Source organism: Acanthochromis polyacanthus, chromosome 21, assembly GCF_021347895.1.
Source record: "Acanthochromis polyacanthus isolate Apoly-LR-REF ecotype Palm Island chromosome 21, KAUST_Apoly_ChrSc, whole genome shotgun sequence".
NCBI lineage: Eukaryota > Metazoa > Chordata > Actinopteri > Pomacentridae > Acanthochromis > Acanthochromis polyacanthus.
In genome coordinates, this window is record NC_067133.1 from 30,764,563 (window position 1) to 30,783,658 (window position 19,096).

At 46.7% G+C, this 19,096-nt stretch overlaps 1 protein-coding gene across 1 annotated transcript; it reads right to left on the minus strand.

Annotated features, from left to right (window-relative positions):
- Positions 1-1,434: 1,434 nt before the first annotated feature.
- On the minus strand, positions 1,435-17,076 carry srl (sarcalumenin). The gene is made up of 6 exons (XM_022195338.2): positions 15,317-17,076; positions 7,102-7,197; positions 5,636-5,731; positions 3,786-3,902; positions 3,229-3,462; positions 1,435-3,130 (listed from the first exon to the last, which is right to left on the minus strand). The coding sequence occupies exons 1-6, from the start codon at positions 15,375-15,377 to the stop codon at positions 2,319-2,321; spliced, it is 1,416 nt and encodes a 471-aa protein (XP_022051030.1). The 5' UTR covers positions 15,378-17,076; the 3' UTR covers positions 1,435-2,318.
- Between the last annotated feature and the right edge of the window lie 2,020 nt (positions 17,077-19,096).

Consider the following 19,096-nt stretch of genomic DNA (forward strand, 5'->3'; position numbering starts at 1 on the left):
TTTTATATTTACATAAAGCCTGTATGTTTAACTGTCTTTTAGATCATCATTCCCTCCATATTCACTCCTTCCATCACCCCTCCCCACTTCCAGTCACGACTAACTGTTGGTGCATTGCAGCTCTGGGGTAAAGTCCTGCTGTTAAACCCAAAGATCAGAACCTCAGAGACCTGAGATGTTGCTCAACAAGGCATGAGAGAGAGAAGAGAAACAGAAACATGGATGCAGACAGACGTATGATGGAGAGAAAACCAGCAGGAGGGAAAAGTTCTCCACTTGTTTTAGTGTTTCTGCTGAAGAATGGATCTTTTCACCGGAATAACCACAAAGTTCCTCCACCTGATCCATCAGAAGTCTTTATTCTTGATGATCAAGCTTCCAAAAACTGGGCCAAGATTGATTAAAATTTTATACCAGAACAAAAAAGTGAATCAACAACTACTTAAATAGTTCAATGTCTACTTCACAGGTAAATGATGAGAAATGTACCAAAGCACAACTCTGATGATGTCCTGAAGCTTTCCCACATTAAACTCCTGCCATGATGAGGTCTCTTTGTGGTCTTTTACTCGTTTACACAGCGCTCTCTAGTGGCCATGATCTGGATCTGCAGTGTAAACAGACAAACAGCCAGTGGAGCAGGACGAGGAGAAAGAAGAAGTTAGTCTTTGTGTTCTTCTGCCCCAGGCCTCAGAGTTTAGTAGGAGTAGAGCAGAATGGGATTAGAGAGGCGTGGAGGTCCATGAGTCCGTTAGAACCACCTACCTGCTCTCTGACACTTTGGGAGTTTGATTATTTTTAAATGTGATGATGGGGTCAGCCTGTTAGTTTAGATTAATGCTGGAAGCCCAGCTGGATTAAAGGCAGCAAAATCCACTTTAAGCACATCTAACCCCAACCCTCTTCTAACCAAACTGAAAACATGATGTGTTGTATTTCTGGTGGGTTCTGAGATGTGGGCACATGTTGGGTTCTGAGCTTTATCTAGTCTCTGCTGGACGACCAGGCCTGGATGTGATGTCGATGGATGTACCTCTGGTTGTCTTCTACTCCTTCATCAATCTACATGTCAGCTTCACCTTCTGCTGCTGTGATGTCAGAAACTAGGGTTTCCTTCTTTCCACAGAGGTCAGGGGTCAACTCATGAGTCCTCCACTTCTCCTCCATCCCATGTTTAGGAGTGTGAGAAATCCTCTAATCCTCACAGAGGTCCACCTTCATCAGACTGTGCTACAGGATTTCTCTACATGTTCAACACAACACCCGTTTGGAAAGTTACACAGAAAAATAAATCAACAAATATCTTTCTAACCTGCATAATAAACAGATAAAAACAGCAAAGATTCAAACACATCGTTCATGTGGTTTTATGGTCACTCAGCTCCAAAGCTGGAAGCTTCTCGGTGAAGGAAAACATCATTCTGAACACAGAAATGGATTTCTGCCAAAGACCGGCAACTTTATAGACATAAAGAAAAACAGTAAGAAGAGTTAAGTGAACAGAAAGAACAAACGAAGACTCTGAGCCTTGAACCCTGACCTCTGCTACTTTCTCAGGTTGTCAACAACCAAACTGCATAAAAAACTAAGAATGGCCTGATTGGTTGGACAGGTTTAGGTGTCAGTACATGAGGAGATATTACTCGTTTATGTTAGACGTAAAATACATGCATCTGTTCAGTAAGGTGTGATATCTAACATGCAAAGTTAATCTATTTAAAAGCTAAGGTTTGGATGACTACCCAAACACCAAGACTTTGATTAGCACCCACAACAAGGCTACTTCAAAAACCTCTCCTGAAGCTCGTGGAATCGACCTGCTGCGATGCAACTCTCAGGATTTTACAACACAGATTTCTGTTTCCACTTTTCCTGCTTTATTCACATACAAGGGAGCTGGTATTTGACTAGTTTCAGTCTCAGGAGTTTCAATTTTTATTTAATCTTGCTTATTTTTTTTCTATTTCTGTTTATCTTGACATCATTTTTCCCCCAACCCCAAAGTCCCAACAGTCCAATGTGTGCAGTGGAGAGAGGAGGGATGTATTTAACAAACTCAGTGATCAGTGGCATGTTGTCGTTTCTTCAGCGTTTGTGTCCTTAAGCTGCCTTATCAGACGATGACCCTCCCTCCCACTGTCTGCATTATTCTTAGTCCCTAATGTACCTCCCTGTATTCTCCTGAGGAAAAAAACTAACTTTAATCTTGTCTCCTCCGTCTCCTTAACAAACGTTCTGATAAGAGCAGGGTTGGTTTCCACCAGACCCCATCTCTTCCTCTTTCTCCTTACGTCCTCCCTCCAGTTATATTGTGTTCCTCAGTTCTTTCGGTAGCGGTTCTTTGGCTTCTCTCCACAGCCGGTAGCCTCGCAGGACGACAGGCCAGGCTGCTTACCAGAGTTAATGCTGCTCAGAAGGGCAGGCAGCTCGTTGGTGATCGCCCTCTCAATCTTATCCAGCAGACAGCCTCCCATGTAGGAGCACTGAGTGGACAGCGGCTTGAAGTTGGTGACTGGGTTGATGCCAAAGAAGTCACGGTAAGCATCTCGGTTGGGCAGGTCAAATTTGCTGACATTGGTCTTGGCCAGGATGGATTTAAAAATGTAGAACTTGTCTGGTTCATCCACAATCTCCTTGAAGACAAGCTCAGGGTCACTGAAGAAGCTCATCTTCTCCTTAAAGGTCTGGACGTAGCGATCTACCAGCAAGCCGTGGATACGAACTCGGATGCCGTGTTGGCGGATGAAGGCAATCTTATTCTCCATTCGGTTCTCAATCACCTGGTTGAGATCTTCCAGGAGGGAAATCTCCTCTCTTTTGAATAGCTCACGGCTGGTGTCAGGTGCGTAGTCGTATGGCCAGAAGGAGCTGACGTAGACCCGGGGAGGTTCGGTCACATTGATAAGGGGAGCTAAGCTCCAAAACAGAGCTCCGTAGACTCTCATTAAGTCCTGGGTGGCCAGGTTGTCAGCCTTGTTCAGGATGATGCGGATCTGGGACTCACGACCCTTCAGCTGCCGGAAGAGCATCTCCAGTTCTAAACCGACGTCCAGCTTTGTGGGGTCAAACACCACGAAGATCAGGTCTGCTCGGTCAATGAACCACTGGCAGACATCGTTGAAAGGATAGCCTGGGTGGGACAAGAAGGAAAGAGTCACAAACAAATCCTGAACTTCACTTTGCTGTTTCGTATTTAAGTTGTGGCATCCGACCAGGTGCAGACTTTACCTCTCTCCTGCTGCTTGCGGTTCTCGATGATTCCGGGCGTGTCCACAAACGTCACGCGTTCCAGCAGCTTGTGGGGCATTTCGATACCGATCAGCTTTTCCAGGAAGTTTTGGCCAAACTTCTCCAGAGGAGAGAAGGAGCGAGAGCTGTCTGCTGCCATTACGATGCCCTCAACAGAGCGGATCTTCTCCCCGTGCATAATAACAGTAAACTCAGAGGTAGTAGGCTCAGCTCCTGCAAGAGAACGAGAAGGAAAGGTTAGCAAGGCTAGGACTGGGACTGGAAAATGGATTAGGAAACACTTTATAGAAAGAAAATATGAGTAGAGCTACTCTAAAATGACAGAGGAGAAGTAAATAAATCCAGCAAAGGCCTGAAATCCCTGTTTCACATGGATAAGATGTCATGGATCTAACAGAGCCTTTGTGACGGCATCTGAACACTTCGTAATCTCATTCTTGCACTCATGCATTTAAAAGTTAGATAAAGCAGCTGCTGTAGATTTATGCCGATGTGACGGAAGGACCATGGAAAGACAAAGTAAATGTGCATCATACCTGTGTAGAGCTGATAGGGGCTGTCTTGCAAGCCCAGGAGGTAATTGATCATGGAGGACTTTCCTACACTCCAGGGTCCCAGGAACAGCACCATGGGTTTGGAGGTGATCTCCCCGTCTGTTGGGAGAGCAGATACAAGGGTGAAGAACATCTCAGCAGTGTGGCTAGATAGTGATCAAGACCTTTCAAGTTCATCCCAAACTTTAGATTGTGTTCAGATTTATTTGTTGCTGATAAGAAGTCTAAGAACTTCATCTGTTTGTGTTGACCTGTTTCCTCCACTTTCTGAAACATAAAAGTTTAACAATGACGTCAATCCAAAGGCTTTCCTGGAAGTCTGTTTTGGGATGAACTAACTTCAGGTTTGAGAGACACTGAAGAATCAGAATCAGAATCAGAGAGGAGGTGTTTAAGTAGCACAGAGGAATATTTTACAGACTGAGGAAGGAAGTAAAAACAGAGAAAAGCAAACAAACATGTGTGGAAGCTGTTATGGTGTTAAAAAGCAAAAAGGAAGAGTTCAGCCACAGCAGGACGTTACTCTGACCACAGACCCAGCAGGCCAAGCTGTGGACATGGTGTCGGAGTGGCAGCACTAAGATCCCCAATAACCGTCAGGCCCAAATCTCAGGGAAGTTCATAGAGGATTGTGGAAAAAACTGATTTCAAAAAACAAAAAGAGAGAACACAAAAGAACCCAGAATGCTTCACTGCTGATGCCAGTGGCCTTTTAAATGACTGGAAGACAGAAAACAAGCTGACCAGGTGAGTGGGTTCCCTCCTAGCTGAACACCCTTCCCCACCAGTGTCCTTTACAGCCAGAACTGCACATGCAACCCCCTCCATACTGGACATTTAGCACCCTAACGACACAGAGGAACATCTAGCCTCTCTGTAAACCCTCTGTCTCAGCCTGACAGTCTGTTTAGTTCCTACTTCCCTTTCTGTCGGGTGTAAATCTCTCCATGGATCTAGGCTCGGATCCATGGATCACCTGATGTTAAATCCGGTGTCACCCAAAGTGCAGCACGAAGTTTTGGACCCACAGAGAGCAGATGAAGGGTGAAACAAAGGGGCGGAGCACTTCAGGCGGAGCCATGCACAGGTAAGCCCCGCCCACACCCACCTGTGGCTGAGTCCCCCAGGGTTCGTCCGGGGTAGGCTGTTAGATGAGGGGATGGTGCAGGACAGGAGAGGGTGGAGTACAGAGAGGTGGAGGGAACAGGAGGTGGAGGAAAGCTCAGTGAGGGAGTGAGGTTTCTACAGGGAGGGGAAGACTAACAATGTTCATGAATGGTGGGAGATCCTGCTGGAATCTAGCTCATATTTGACCTACAGCGCGTCAAACATGTCAACAAACGGACGGAGTTTCTGTGTGCTCGGGTTATCACAGAAAGTAAATGTTCACTGAGAAACATGGTACAGGTTGAATCTGAGAAGTCTGCATGCAAGCCAAGCCTGAAAGCCACAAGAGGGCGAGCTTCAGTTCACTGTGGGACAGTTTCAAAATTTAAACTAGGACTCTGCACAAAATGGTGAAAGAGAAATGAAAAGTAGGACCAGAATTACTTTAAGCAGCACTGTGGGGTGTAACATGGATTGATTAACAAACGATACAGCAGTTAATTCTAGTACAAAACTGACCATAAGTGGAGAGAATACAGGTCATCTACAGCTCCATTCTCTGTAACTGTCTGTGACCCCAGGAATGGGAAATAATCTGTTATGAGTCAGCTGATGGCATAAAGATGATGCATGTTTACAGACGAGTCTACAAATCAGACACTAAAGCAACCCAAACAGAAAATCCACACCACAGGACAAAATGAAGCCAGGAGCAGCTGTGATACCTGAGATCTCGTGCTGCCTCAGCTCGTTGTACTTGTAGGCCTGCTCCATGGGCTTGATGGCCGTGTGGTAGATCTTCCGCAACCTCTGTAGAGCCGCTGGAGGACAAGAAGATACGGCAGAGAAGATCGCAAAGATCTTAGAGAGAGAGTAGACACTGCATGGATCCTTCCAGAACTGGAGGACATTTGAAAAATAAACCTTCTCTTCTCAAGTTTTCTGCTCCATATTCATCAATAATAGGTATTGATTGGCTCAGCTTCCACATCAATGGTAGCATTTTTATTCCATGTTTTCTGTGCTGTTTGCTAACCCTACTCTAATCCAACTCACAGTAACAGGGTTGCTAATCCATGCTAATGTGATCTTTTTCTCAGCAGTAGAAGCTAGATATTTAGCTAGCTGTTACTGCTGACCAAGAGGACAAACTGACTGATGGAAAACAGTCCAAAGAATGAGTCTGATCCTGATAATATGAGGTAGAGAGAGACATTCAGTCAAGGCTGACAATGGATGAAAAGATGGAAAATAGAAGAGAGGACATAGCTTTGCTCTGCACATTCTTTAGGAAAACTGTTGGAGGATGGAAACGACAAAAACGAGACAGAAAACAACAAAAACGTCAACAGGTTATACTAATTATTATTTAAAATATTATGTTGAATAAAAATTCCCCACAATTACAGAGACATCAATGAAAAAAAATAAAACCAAAAAATGAGATTTAAATTTCAGTTTTACTGTTTTATTAGAGATCCAGTTTGGTCATCAGGGGGGTGGGACCAGAGAAAAATGACATTTTAGGGGAACTCCAGACTTATTTGGTATTTTTAGAATATTTTCAGACATTCTTTTGTCCTAGTTTTTTTTTTTAGATTTGGTCTCAAGACAAGAACATTTACACAACTGCTGCATGTTTTAGGATTTTCTACATGGATTAATATAAATTTGATGTCTGGGATGTAAAATGTCCTGCAGTTCTGGAATGAGCCTTATCTGTCTGGGAGTCTTTGAGCCACAAGTAGTGTATTTTAAAATGATCCAGTTCTTTAAAAAACGGAAATAAAAACATCCATCCATTCTCTATCCACCGCTTTATCCTCTCTAGGGTCATGGGGGGTGCTGGAGTCTATCCCAGCTGACTCGGGTGAAGGCAGGGGACACCCTGGACAGGTCACCAGTCTGTCACAGGGCTACATATACAGACACACAATCACACTCACATTCACACCTACGGACAGTTTAGAGTAACCAATTAACCTCAGCATGTTTTTGGACTGTGGGAGGAAGCCGGAGTACCCGGAGAAAACCCACGCATGCACAGGGAGAACATGCAGACTCCATGCAGAAAGATCCCAGGCCGGGATTTGAACCGGGGATCTTCTTGCTGCAAGGCCAAAGTGCTAACCACTACTCCACTGTACAAAATAAATACATATAAATGAAAAATATGTGTATCTGAGCTAACCTGCATAGTCTCCTGCTTTCTCCTCAGTTGCGAGTCGCAGCGTCTCATCGATGTGGGATCTGTCTCTGAGGACGGAGGTGAAATCTTCTTCTTCTTCTGTAAAACAGCATTAAGAAAACTTGGCATAAGAACCTTAGTGTCTTCAGCGGTCTGGTGGAGGTTTATTGAAGCGGATCAGAACATTCTGGCTTCCAGCAGGATTCACCACAAGCTGGCTGACCTGAAGCCAACGTTGGTCTCAAACAAAGCAGAGGTCAGAGATGATCAGATGTTTGAACTTAACTTCATCTGCTTCTGTGAGGTACTTTAGAACCGGACCAGAACTAACCTGAACCACCATCACTGGACTTCTGTGTTTTGAACATCTCCAGGAATGAAGCTCAGCTCTCTGTATGAATGATCCTCCTGCCATGTTGTGGAGTCCTAAATATTTAGACGCTGTTTTTAGGCAAAACCAAAGAATTGTATGAGCTTTTGGAGATTAAACCAAATCCTTTGTTGGTTTGTTGGATGGTTCGTCCATCTGAGGTGCTTATTTCAGTATCAATCACTATGTCGACCGATCATCTGCTAGTTCAAAAACCAGACATTTTAAAGCAGAATGAGCACACTGTAGGGAGCTTTTAGTGCGGTTTATTCCTGCATTAGTTGTGTGTAAGAGACAGAGAGAGAATCTGAAAGTATTTGCTCACCAGTCGTGTCCACTTTTGGACATATCGGATTGCTTAGATCACAGCTGTTAGTACAATCAGCTCTTACTTTAGAAAGCAAGCGCTGAAAATAACCAGACAAAGACATGTGTTTGGCATCACCATGGGTTCTTTAACAACAGAAAGATACGACGGACGGACAGAGGGACTTCCCCAGCCTGATAACGGAGCAGAGAACCAGCCGGACTGACTGTTCCACCACTGACATCCAGAGACAATCAATCCTCCGTCTTTTCTCGTCTATATTTAGCCTCCAATCAGAGACTGGTCCGGCTGTGAGGTCGTCCTTGTGCCCAGAATCAGAACCTCAGCATGGATGTGCAGACAAGCTGCTGCAGATATATTTAGGTCTTCCTGGTTCACACCTCTGGGCACCAGACGCTCTTTCATGGAGCTGCTGAGGAGTTTGGTGGTATTTACAGCTGAAGGGTTATTAATGCAGTCATTTAAAGTAAACTAGGCTGTGAGATCTAACTGATGTTACACAAATAAACAGCTTGTTTTCCTACTTCCTGTCAGCCAAGTTAAACTGAGTTCACAGAATGAAAACGCATGAACAACGTTCAAATCATATCTTATGGTGGAAATGTTCCACGTGTCTTCAGAGAACTTCCTCCATGTTTCCTGGGTTTCGTTTTTGTTGTTTTGTTTCATGCTTTTGTCTGTTTTTTGTTCTGTTTTGTGTCGTTTGTCTCATTGTTTCTTCATTTTGTTTCTCGTCTTTTGTCGTTTTGTGTTTCCTTTCCTTTCTTTCTTGTTTTTTTGTCTTATTTTTGTCATTTTGTGTTTTTACTTTGTTCATTGTTTTTGTTGCTTTTAATTGTTTGTCTATTTTTGGCTCTTTTTTGTTTTGCTTCATTTTATTTCTTGCTTTTGTTGTTTTGTATTTCATGTTTGTAATTTTTCGTCTTGTTGTTTGTTGTCTTTTCGGTGTTGCAGTCTTATAAAACTAAAAACAGCTGCTCAGCTCTGAAAGCTGAGATCTGATAAATGCTGGATTTATGTTCTACTCATCACAAACTGACTCGGGTTAGAGATGGAGGAGGAAGAGGAACAATTTGATTCTAGAGTAGATCAGCAGACACCTCAGACCAGAAGAACAACACTGATCGTCTCATCCAGTCCTGTCAGAACACACAGTTCCTTCTTATGGATCCAGCTGAGCAGAAGCTTCTGGTCCAAACCATCAGACTCTACTGCTTCACTGCAGTTTTCACTTAAACACTGTGATCTTTATGACGAGGCTGATGTCTAATTTAGTAGCAGGTTCTGGTTGAAATAGAAGGAATCAGCAGGTGAGTTCTTTATTCCCTGAGACTTCCAATGAGCTCCATCCTCTCACCCTCCACTCACTGGAATCCTCCACTGAGCCATGAAGTTTTCTTTTAGAAAAGACATGAATAAATGCTGATATTTTTGGTGAGAGAGGCTCGTATCCCAGCCACCCAGACCATATGACGACACTGTTTTCTAACCCTAATAATAAACGCTGAATGTGAGGCTGCTGTGGCGTCCTGCTCCGTAACCTGGAGCGAAGCCATCAGCCATGTGGACGATGACTTCTAATGTTTCTGGCCAGGAGTCAGAATGGCACGGCGCTTTGGCCAAAACCAGCCGTGCATCGAATGACAAGCAGAATCATCGGAAGGCCGGTTTGTTTACAAGCCTGCAGCAAGCATAGACTTAGACTTAGACAGACTTTATCAATCCCCAGAGGGAAATTCTACATCCACTACCATTCAAAACTTTAGGGACACTTACAAATGTCCTTATCTTTGAAAGAAAAGCAGTTTTACCCATGAAGACAACATTCAATGAATCAGAAACTCAAGCAGCTCAAGAATCTTTGGGGGTTTTACTTGTGCCCTTCAAGATGTGTTCAATTAGGAAACGCTAGTAGACTGTAGATTCTTGGTAAAGTTCAGGTTAGTAGACTGTAGATTCTTGGTAAAGTTCAGGATAGTAGACTGTTGATTCTTGGTAAAGTTCAGGTTAGTAGACTGTAGATTCTTGGTAAAGTTCAGGTTAGTAGACTGTAGATTCTTGGTAAAGTTCAGGATAGTAGACTGTAGATTCTTGGTAAAGTTCAGGTTAGTAGACTGTAGATTCTTGGTAAAGTTGAGGATAGTAGACTGTAGATTCTTGGTAAAGTTCAGGTTAGTAGACTGTAGATTCTTGGTAAAGTTCAGGATAGTAGACTGTAGATTCTTGGTAAAGTTCAGGATAGTAGACTGTAGATTCTTGGTAAAGTTCAGGTTAGTAGACTGTAGATTCTTGGTAAAGTTCAGGATAGTAGACTGTAGATTCTTGGTAAAGTTCAGGTTAGTAGACTGTAGATTCTTGGTAAAGTTCAGGATAGTAGACTGTAGATTCTTGGTAAAGTTCAGGATAGTAGACTGTAGATTCTTGGTAAAGTTCAGGTTAGTAGACTGTAGATTCTTGGTAAAGTTGAGGATAGTAGACTGTAGATTCTTGGTAAAGTTGAGGATAGTAGACTGTAGATTCTTGGTAAAGTTCAGGTTAGTAGACTGTAGATTCTTGGTTAACCAAGAATCTACAGTCTACATATCCACATAATCGTTCAAATTTTTGGGGTCATCCAGACAATTCTATGTTTTCCACTTTTATTCATGAGCTAACATAACTGCACAAGGGTTTTCTAACTATCAATGAGCCTTTCAGCACCATTAGCTAACACAATGTAGCATTAGAACACAGGAGTGATGGTTGCTGGAAATGTTCCTCTGTACCCCTATGGAGATATTCCATTAAAAATCAGACGTTTACAGCTACAATAGTCATTTACCACATTAACAGTGTCTACTCTGGATTTATCATTCTTTTCATGTTGTCTTCATTGGGAAAAACTTCTTCTCTTTCAAAAATAAGGACATTTCTAAGCGATCCTGGACTTTTGAATGGTAGTGGATATTTATGGGTCTTCAGAGATAAATAGATCAGCATTAATTAACTTCAATAGAGGGTTTCTAATTCATGAACAATGTAGACTGTAATTGCAGTCAATCAGTATGTTGGACAGTAAATCAGAGCACAGAAACCCACACAGGATGTTTCAGTACCTGCAGTTAAATGACCTGCAAAGCCCATGAAAGAGTCCAGGCTGTGATTAAGACCAGAGCTGTTCCTCTGACACGCTGCTGGTTGAACAACGCTGCTGATTCTAACCGAGTCAACCTGCTAAAAATAAGTCTGTGCAATGCTGCTGCCAGCACGGTGTGACAACAAGGAAACCAAAAGGCTAACAGCAGAATAAAAGTAGATGCTGAGTAATACTGGAATCCCTCAAAAGGTTCATTAACAACAAGCCCACATCTGTGAAGCTGTTCAGATTTATCCTCAGGATGCTGTAGAATACTGTAGAAGGTAAAGAAATGTTTTATCAGAGCATCTGATGGTCTTAATGATGCATAAAATATGGATGTTAACCTTTTAGCATATCAGGAGGAGTTAACGTCTCTGTTACTAAAATATGAAAATAAGCATTAAAGACATGAAAGCAGATTTAGATCAGATGAAAACGACTAAACTCTTTCTGCTCACATGACCTTTAGAGTGATGCCGTTCATGTTGATGCCATTTTGAAACTTAGACTTGTGACATTGCAGAGGTTGGTTGATGTGGAATCCAGCAGAGAAACGAGAAGGAAGTGAGGTCATCTGAACAGTCGCTGGTTGAAGGTTCTAATGTGGTCACACCTTCAGAAGACTGTTTCCTGATTCACTTTGAGGCTCCAGAAGCTTTTGAGGAACTCCTCCCACCTCCTTCTTCCAGCTTCTGTAACTCGACTCATGACTCAGAAGAGTCCCGTCTTTTAACGCTGACCTCCAGAGAGGGCCTTAACTGCTGTGAACTTGTTAACACCTTCCGATCCAGCCGGTCCCTGCTGGAGGCTCTGCTGCAGCTAATGTTGCCCTCCTTTGCATCAGCACTCAGATTTAACACTGGAGGCGCCAGGGGAGCTGAACCCCGGACATCTGTGGACAGGACCCGGTGTCCTCGCTGAGCCCGTTGCCTCACAACCCTCCTCAGTTTGGAGAAACATTGTGATGGCATCAGCACATCCTGCAGGAATGCTGGTGACTTTTATAGGACTCACGTACCTTCCATAAAGCATGTTAAGTCATTATTTGTATTTCAATATTTTGACCTAATTTTTTAATTTAATTTTTTTTAAACTCTGCTCATAGTCTTTACATGCATGCAGGTTTTCAATATTTATTCAATCCCATACTTCCTACTTGACTATGTTTTGCTTACTGGTGTTGTAATTTGGACTCGAGTCATAACTTTGCCTTACAGTCAAACTTTACTCTTAAAAGCTGTCCAAATTTCGTCTTTCTTATAAGTCTGACCTCAACTGTCGAGTCAATGTGGATCTGTTCAGAAACCACACATGTACCACTGAAATGTCTTTCACTTATTCAGATATTTAAATTTCTCCACTGATTCAGAGTTCCTGTACTTTTCTTGAATTTGAGTTGGTCAGAGTCCATGAATTTAGAGACACAAACCAACCAGTGAAGATGACATAGTTGGTTATTAGCAGTAAAAAGAGGTACTATTTAATTTAACATACAACCGGGGAACGTCCCTGTGTGAGTTCTAGTGCATGTGTGTGTATTTCTGCTGTGTGTATTAGGTGTGTATACGTGTGAAAGCCCAGGATCATGTTCTGCTGCAGCACAGTGAAGGCAAATTGAATTAAAGTGAACATGATGAGGGCGGCGGGCGTGGAACTCCCCCTTAGAGGATTTATCCTGAGCATGGGGGGATTCAGGCAACCTTAGCTGAAGGCCTGGAGTTCCTCTGGAAAGATCAGCGGAGAGGCTTTGATTTCAGTCAGATTTAAAGAGACGAAGCAAACTTTTTCCCACTGGTTTGTAAAACATGAGCAGAAAACAAACTTTGATCTCAGTGACATTACAGAGCATTTCCATGAGACAGAGAGATGAGTGGTGAAGAGTCCATAACCCTACAAAGGCAGATGGTTGCTGGGACCGGTGGTGTGAGGGCAGAGCCAGCAGGGTGTGGTGAGGACGCCACGGATGGCAACAGGTGGCCCAGTGGAGCTCCTACTCCCCCAGCGTCAGAAATAGCCCTACAATGGGTCAGAGGATGGACAGAGGAGGGACCAGTGGCTGATGACTATTTTGAGGTTTCCACTGTTGGAGTGGAGACTCAGAGACGTCCAACAGATCTGTACTGTAACACACAAACCAGCCAAGAGAAGCTACTACACCAAATAAAACACTTCATGGTTGTCCTGATATCTGGGTATGGAACTAAGTCTTCATTTCCTCCACTGGTAGATGATTTATTCAAGTTGACTGTGCATTTAGTTCTACAGGAATAAAAGCATCCAAACATCAGAGACTCTGACGTTCGTGAATCTCATCCTCACTAAGTCCTCCCAGAGGTCACCGAGGAAGGAAGCCTCAGAGAAAGGCACAGCTCTTTACGCTGAGGTGTTGATCTGCTGCTCGATCCCCGCTGAGAGCCAGAGAGGACGTCAGGTGTCCTTGAGGCTGGCGGGCGTCTTGAGGAGTGATAGGGAGGGTGTGACTGGCGTGTTCCTTCTACTATCAGCAGCACAGGGATGTCCCAGACACGCTACATGCCATCACAGGGAATCACGTGGAGACGGCGCTCCTTTAACTTTCATTTGGAGGCCGAAGATGTTTCAACAGCACTGAGGATGGATAAAATTACAGCACGAATAAACACACGAGTCTGAAGAACCAGTGGAAACACAAAGACACAAGAGCATCAGTGTTCATCTGAAGCAGGGCAGAAATATTCTCCACAGAGCATTTATTTCTGTTTCTACATTTCCATCAGCCTGATCATAACGCTAAAGAACTCTTCTAACTTCTGTTTATCATCACATGACAACATTAGGAGGTGCAGACGAAACCTTGGAGCTGAGCAGGTTGGTCAGGAGACCTCTGGAACAGCTCCCTGAAGCTGTTCACCAGCTGCAGGTTAACATCTGTACAGGTGAGATGATCCGACTACACCTGAGCTCAGTGATGTCCAGGTGAAGGTCTTATTCTGGTAAAATGAGAACTTCTGTCATGTCTACAGTGTCTAAAGTCATCATGTCTTTATTTTATATCAGAATGAGGACCGTCCGTGCACGCTGGTCATGGAATCATTGTCAGTCACGTCTGACAAGAATTTACAAGATCAAAAGAACCTGCAGTTCTTCTCACAAACTGCACACAGAACCTGCTATTGGTTCAGCTTCTGGGCAGCTGTAGAACATGAAGGAACCGATGAGGACTTTCCTTCAGAAGGTCTGGTTTTGTCTGCACAGCGATCAATCAGCACCAGTAATTAGACTCTGAGTGGCGGCGGCTTGATGATTCTCAGAACTGTGCTGCAGGTACAAAGATCTGTTAGCGTTCTACCTCCAGCACCAGAAGACTCCTGCAGAAAGAGTGTTTGGAAGCGTGAGCTGCAGCCGGCCCCTCCTGCCTGGAGAATGCATGTCCCTAAAAGGCCAACTGCTGGGAATAAATTGTGATTGTGACAGTGCAGAGTGACAGCAGCTGTGCAGGGTATCTAAAGCAACGCCTGGGGCTGGGAGGGTGAGGAGGCCGGATGGAGGGAGGGCGGAGCTGTAGTGGACAGTGTTGGGTTTCAGGAGGCCTTCCAATCTTAGACACCTGACAGCAGCCTGGAATATGGAGGCCTGGGTCTGGACTGTGGAGCTCAACGCCACCCCAAGGACAGACAGGGGTGACAGACAAGGGTAACAATAACCACCAGAGCCGCTCTCACTTTTAGACGGGGTAATGTGGGAGTAGCTGAGGGCGATTAGCTGACATTCACCTCAGGGTTGGACAGATCTACTGACAGACAGTACGGATGTGTGAAAACGCTGCACACAAAAAGTAATTTTAACTTCAAACACAAATGTAAGAGCAAACCAAAGAGAGCAGATGAGATGAAGCTGCCACACAGCTGTCCTGGTTAGACCAAGACTTCCCACCAACCAGCCAGTAGAGACTCAACAGCTCTGAATGATCCTCAACTTCTCTCCTCCAGAAAGTCACCAAAATGTGTGAAACAACATTAGTTCAGACGTCAGAGCCAACAGATGTTACGGTTTGGTATTCATGATTAAAATCTGACCAGGAGTCAGATAAAGTCATGGTTTAGTTGTGGCTGGCAGCTGTTAAACTGTAAACAGAGAATAGTCCAGCGTGGAGGAAGACCGGGGTAACGTTTCTGTCTAACCTCGGCTGCTTGGAGACTCTTAAAGCCAAATCATCCCCACAATCAAACCAAACGCTGCCAGAACAGCCTGCTTCTGGCCCTGACAGCTCAGTCCTGCTCTTCCTCTGACAATCACTGTGAGGTGAAGCTAACAGAGCGATCCAGCACTGATTCATCAAACCGGCCTCCAGACTTCCGCCTTTCCATCCACCATCAGTACATGAACGTCATGCAAACAGTGATTCCACCAGAACGAGTCTTACCTGCTGTGGCCTGCAAAAGCAGCAGGGAGAGGAAACAGCAGATCGAGACTGTGCCCTTCATGATGGCTGCCAGGAGAAGGGTGGTGGTCCCACAGACTATATATACCCAGGAGGAAGGTTACAGTGCAGGGAGGAGGCGTAGAGGAGGGCGGATGGTCTGGTGTCAGCGGGACGCTACATGGACAAGCAGATGACTCTCCTTTTAGAGACGCTAAGGTTTGGCCTTAGAACCGCCTCTGTTCTCCAGAATCACTGGACCTCTGGAGCTCTACAGAACTAGGGTTAAAAACTGTATAACAGTAATAATAATAACTTTATTCATTTAGCAGCCTTAAGAACAGCGTTCACCAAGTGATTTGATGGTTAAAACATGAAACACACACAATCAAACAAGATATAGGAGACAAATCAGAGCAGTCAGTTAAATAAATGGTTAAAAATGACAATAAATGGAATGAGTAATTAGTTAGATAAGCATTCATATTAAACAAGCGAACCAGGCAGTTTGACAAACACTGAAGGTTAGAAGTTAGAAATTAAAAATAAAAAAAATAAAATAAAATTAGTATTGAAGTAAAATAAAACCAGAAAACATCTAAAAAAAACAGGACAGAATAAAACTCAAAAACTAATTAAAGCTAAACGGAAACCTCACGTAAAAGCAGGTCTGTAGAAGAACTCTGCAGGTCTGATCTCCTCAGCTGGTCATGTTAAAGTGGAGATCCTGATGGAGAACGACCGGCCATCTTTAGGTTTAAAATTCCAGAAGGATCCCTCTGAGGATCATATGGGGTCATCAGATCCCAAAGATTTGGACAGTGTCAAAAGTCATCAGTATTATCTTAAAATCAATTCTAAGTCTCTCTGTTTTTTAATGAAGACACCATGAGATGAATGATAAATCCAGAGTAGACATAGTTAATGTGGTAAATGACTATTGTAGCTGTAAACAGCTGATTTTTAATGGAATATCTCCATAGGGGTACAGAGGAACATTTCCAGCAACCATCACTCCTGTGTTCTAATGCTACATTGTGTTAGCTAATGGTGCTGAAAGGCTCATTGATGATTAGAAAACCCTTGTGCAGTTATGTTAGCACATGGATAAAAGTGGGAGTTTTCATGGAAAACATGGAACTATCTGGATGACCCCAGACTTTTTCGAGAGTTTTGCAGTTCTCAACTTCAGTCTACTAACATTTCCTAACTAAACTCATCTTGAAGGACAGAAGAAAAACCTCCAAAGGTTCTTGAGGTGTTTCAGTTGAAGCCAAACTGTCCTATAAACATGTAGGAGGACACCAGAATCAGCAGGATTCATCTCTGTCAGGGCTCCCTCCTCACCCCCATCCTTCCCACCTGACATCCCCAAATACCCCTTTTCCCATCTGCTTCTCTCCCCCTCTCCTGTTTTCTCTGCCCTGCCTGTCCTTCATCCACTCCTCTGCCCTGCCTGTCCCTCATCCGTTCCTCTGCCCTGCCTGTCTCATCCGTTCCTCTGCCCTGCCTGGCCTGCCTATCTTTCATCTGCTCCTCTGTCTTGTCTTTCCCCTACAGCTCGGTGCCTGAGTGGAGTCTAGCTTCTCCAGCTGACTCCACTCAGGCAATCAACTATCTCCACGTCTCCCGGGCAGCTGACAATCATCTCACTAACGACTCACCTCTGCAATAAAGACCGGCTCAGCCTTCCACTCCCTGCCAGAGTATTGAACAAGAACCATGCATTCGGCTGCCCGGGAACCCCCACTCCTGCCTGGAACCCCCACTCCTGCCTGGACCCCCACTCCTGCCTGGAACCCCCACTCCTGCCTGGACCCCCACTCCTGCCTGGAACCCCCACTCCTGCCTGGAACCCCCACTCCTGCCTGGAACCCCCACTCCTGCCTGGAACCCCCACTCCTGCCTGGACCCCCACTCCTGCCCGGAACTCCCCGCTCCTACACCCTGGTTTTCCCCCACCCAGCCACCATTTTCACCCCAAACAATAAACCACTTGCACTCAGCCAGCCCTGGTAGTGTGGTTGTCTGCTCGGGTCCCCCTGCTCAGTTCGTGACAGAATACTCTGGCCACAAACGGACCCAGAGAGCCCACTACCGGGGTTGGACCAATCCTCTCCCCTCCACAGCCCTCGCCATCCCCATAATTGGAATCCCTCTGCTCTGCTCCTCGTCTGGTCACCGTCAGTCCTGTGAGTAACTCTTCTTTTGTTAAAATCCAGTCAAGCCCAATACACCCCCCGGTTAATTTTGTTGGAGCCCCCTGTTTAGTTCCCAGCCATGTCGATGAATGACTCCTCCTCTCCCTTCTGGGGAACCTGTTGGGCAATAAAACTGCCTTCCAAGAGGCACCATGGTTCCCTGGGTTCTGCCTCAGCGAGACCGCACTCCGGCCCTCCGTCTCCAGTCCACACGGGAGCCATCTTTCTGACCTCTGCTCCCCAGAACCGGACCCCGACCTCTGCTCCCCAGAACCGGACCCCGACCTCTGCTCCCCAGAACCGGACCCCGACCTCTGCTCCCCAGAACCGGGCCCCGACCCAGTCCTCGGTACCCCCGAGCCAGGTGCCGACCCAGACTGCAGGTTCGTCCTATGTTTTCTTCTTTTCATGCAAGGAGAACAGCGTTTTCTTTTATGCTTTAAGCGATCTCTGGTGGGAGTGGAAGGAGTCTGGCAAGGAGAGCACGGTAGTCTTGGCGCGCAGGTTAGCAGCCCAGAGGCCCGAGCTAACCTGCCGCCTACCCAAGGAGATACTGGACTTCCTGGACAGCTCCGTCACACTTCCCCATGGCAGCCACCCGCCTCCAGTTCCCGCGGAGGTCGACGCACCGCCTCCGGCCCCCAGGACTTCGGCTGCCGTCGAAAGGCTTAAGGCCTCCCCTCCAGACCCGCCCCTGGACCCTGTTCCGCCCCCGGAGGGGCTCCGGTCCCCGGCTCCTGTTCCGCCCCCGGAGGGGCTCCGGTCCCCGGCTCCTGTTCCGCCCCCGGAGGGGCTCCGGTCCCCGGCTCCTGTTCCGCCCCCGGAGGGGCTCCGGTCCCCGGCTCCTGTTCCGCCCCCGGAGGGGCTCCGGTCCCCGGCTCCTGTTCCGCCCCCGGAGGGGCTCCGGTCCCCGGCTCCTGTTCCGCCCCCGGAGGGGCTCCGGTCCCCGCCCCCAGTTCCCGCGGAGGCCGACGACGCTCCGCCCCCAGTTCCCGCGGAGGCCGACGACGCTCCGCCCCCAGTTCCCGCGGAGGCCGACGACGCTCCGCCCCCAGTTCCCGCGGAGGCCGACGACGCTCCGCCCCCAGTTCCCGCGGAGGCCGACGACGCTCCGCCCCCAGTTCCCGCGGAGGCCGACGACGCTCCGCCCCCAGTTCCCGCGGAGGCCGACGACGCCCCGCCCCCCGCTCCCTGAGGAGGCCGTCGACGCCCCGCCCCCCGCTCCCTGAGGAGGCCGTCGACGCCCCGCCCCCCGCTCCCTGAGGAGGCCGTCGACGCCCCGCCCCCCGCTCCCTGAGGAGGCCGTCGACGCCCCGCCCCCCGCTCCCTGAGGAGGCCGTCGACCCCCGCTCCCTGAGGAGGGCCCCCGCTCCTGAGGAGGCCGCCCCCGCCTCCGCTCCCTGGAACCTCGGCAACCTTAAAAGGGACTAAGGTCTTCCCCGAGTCCAGGAAGAGGCTTTGCGCCTCCCATCCTGCGCCGCCCCCGGAGGGCCCCTGGCTCCTGCGCCGCCCCCGGAGGGGCCCCTGGCTCCTGCGCCGCCCCCGGAGGGGCCCCTGGCTCCTGCGCCGCCCCCGGAGGGGC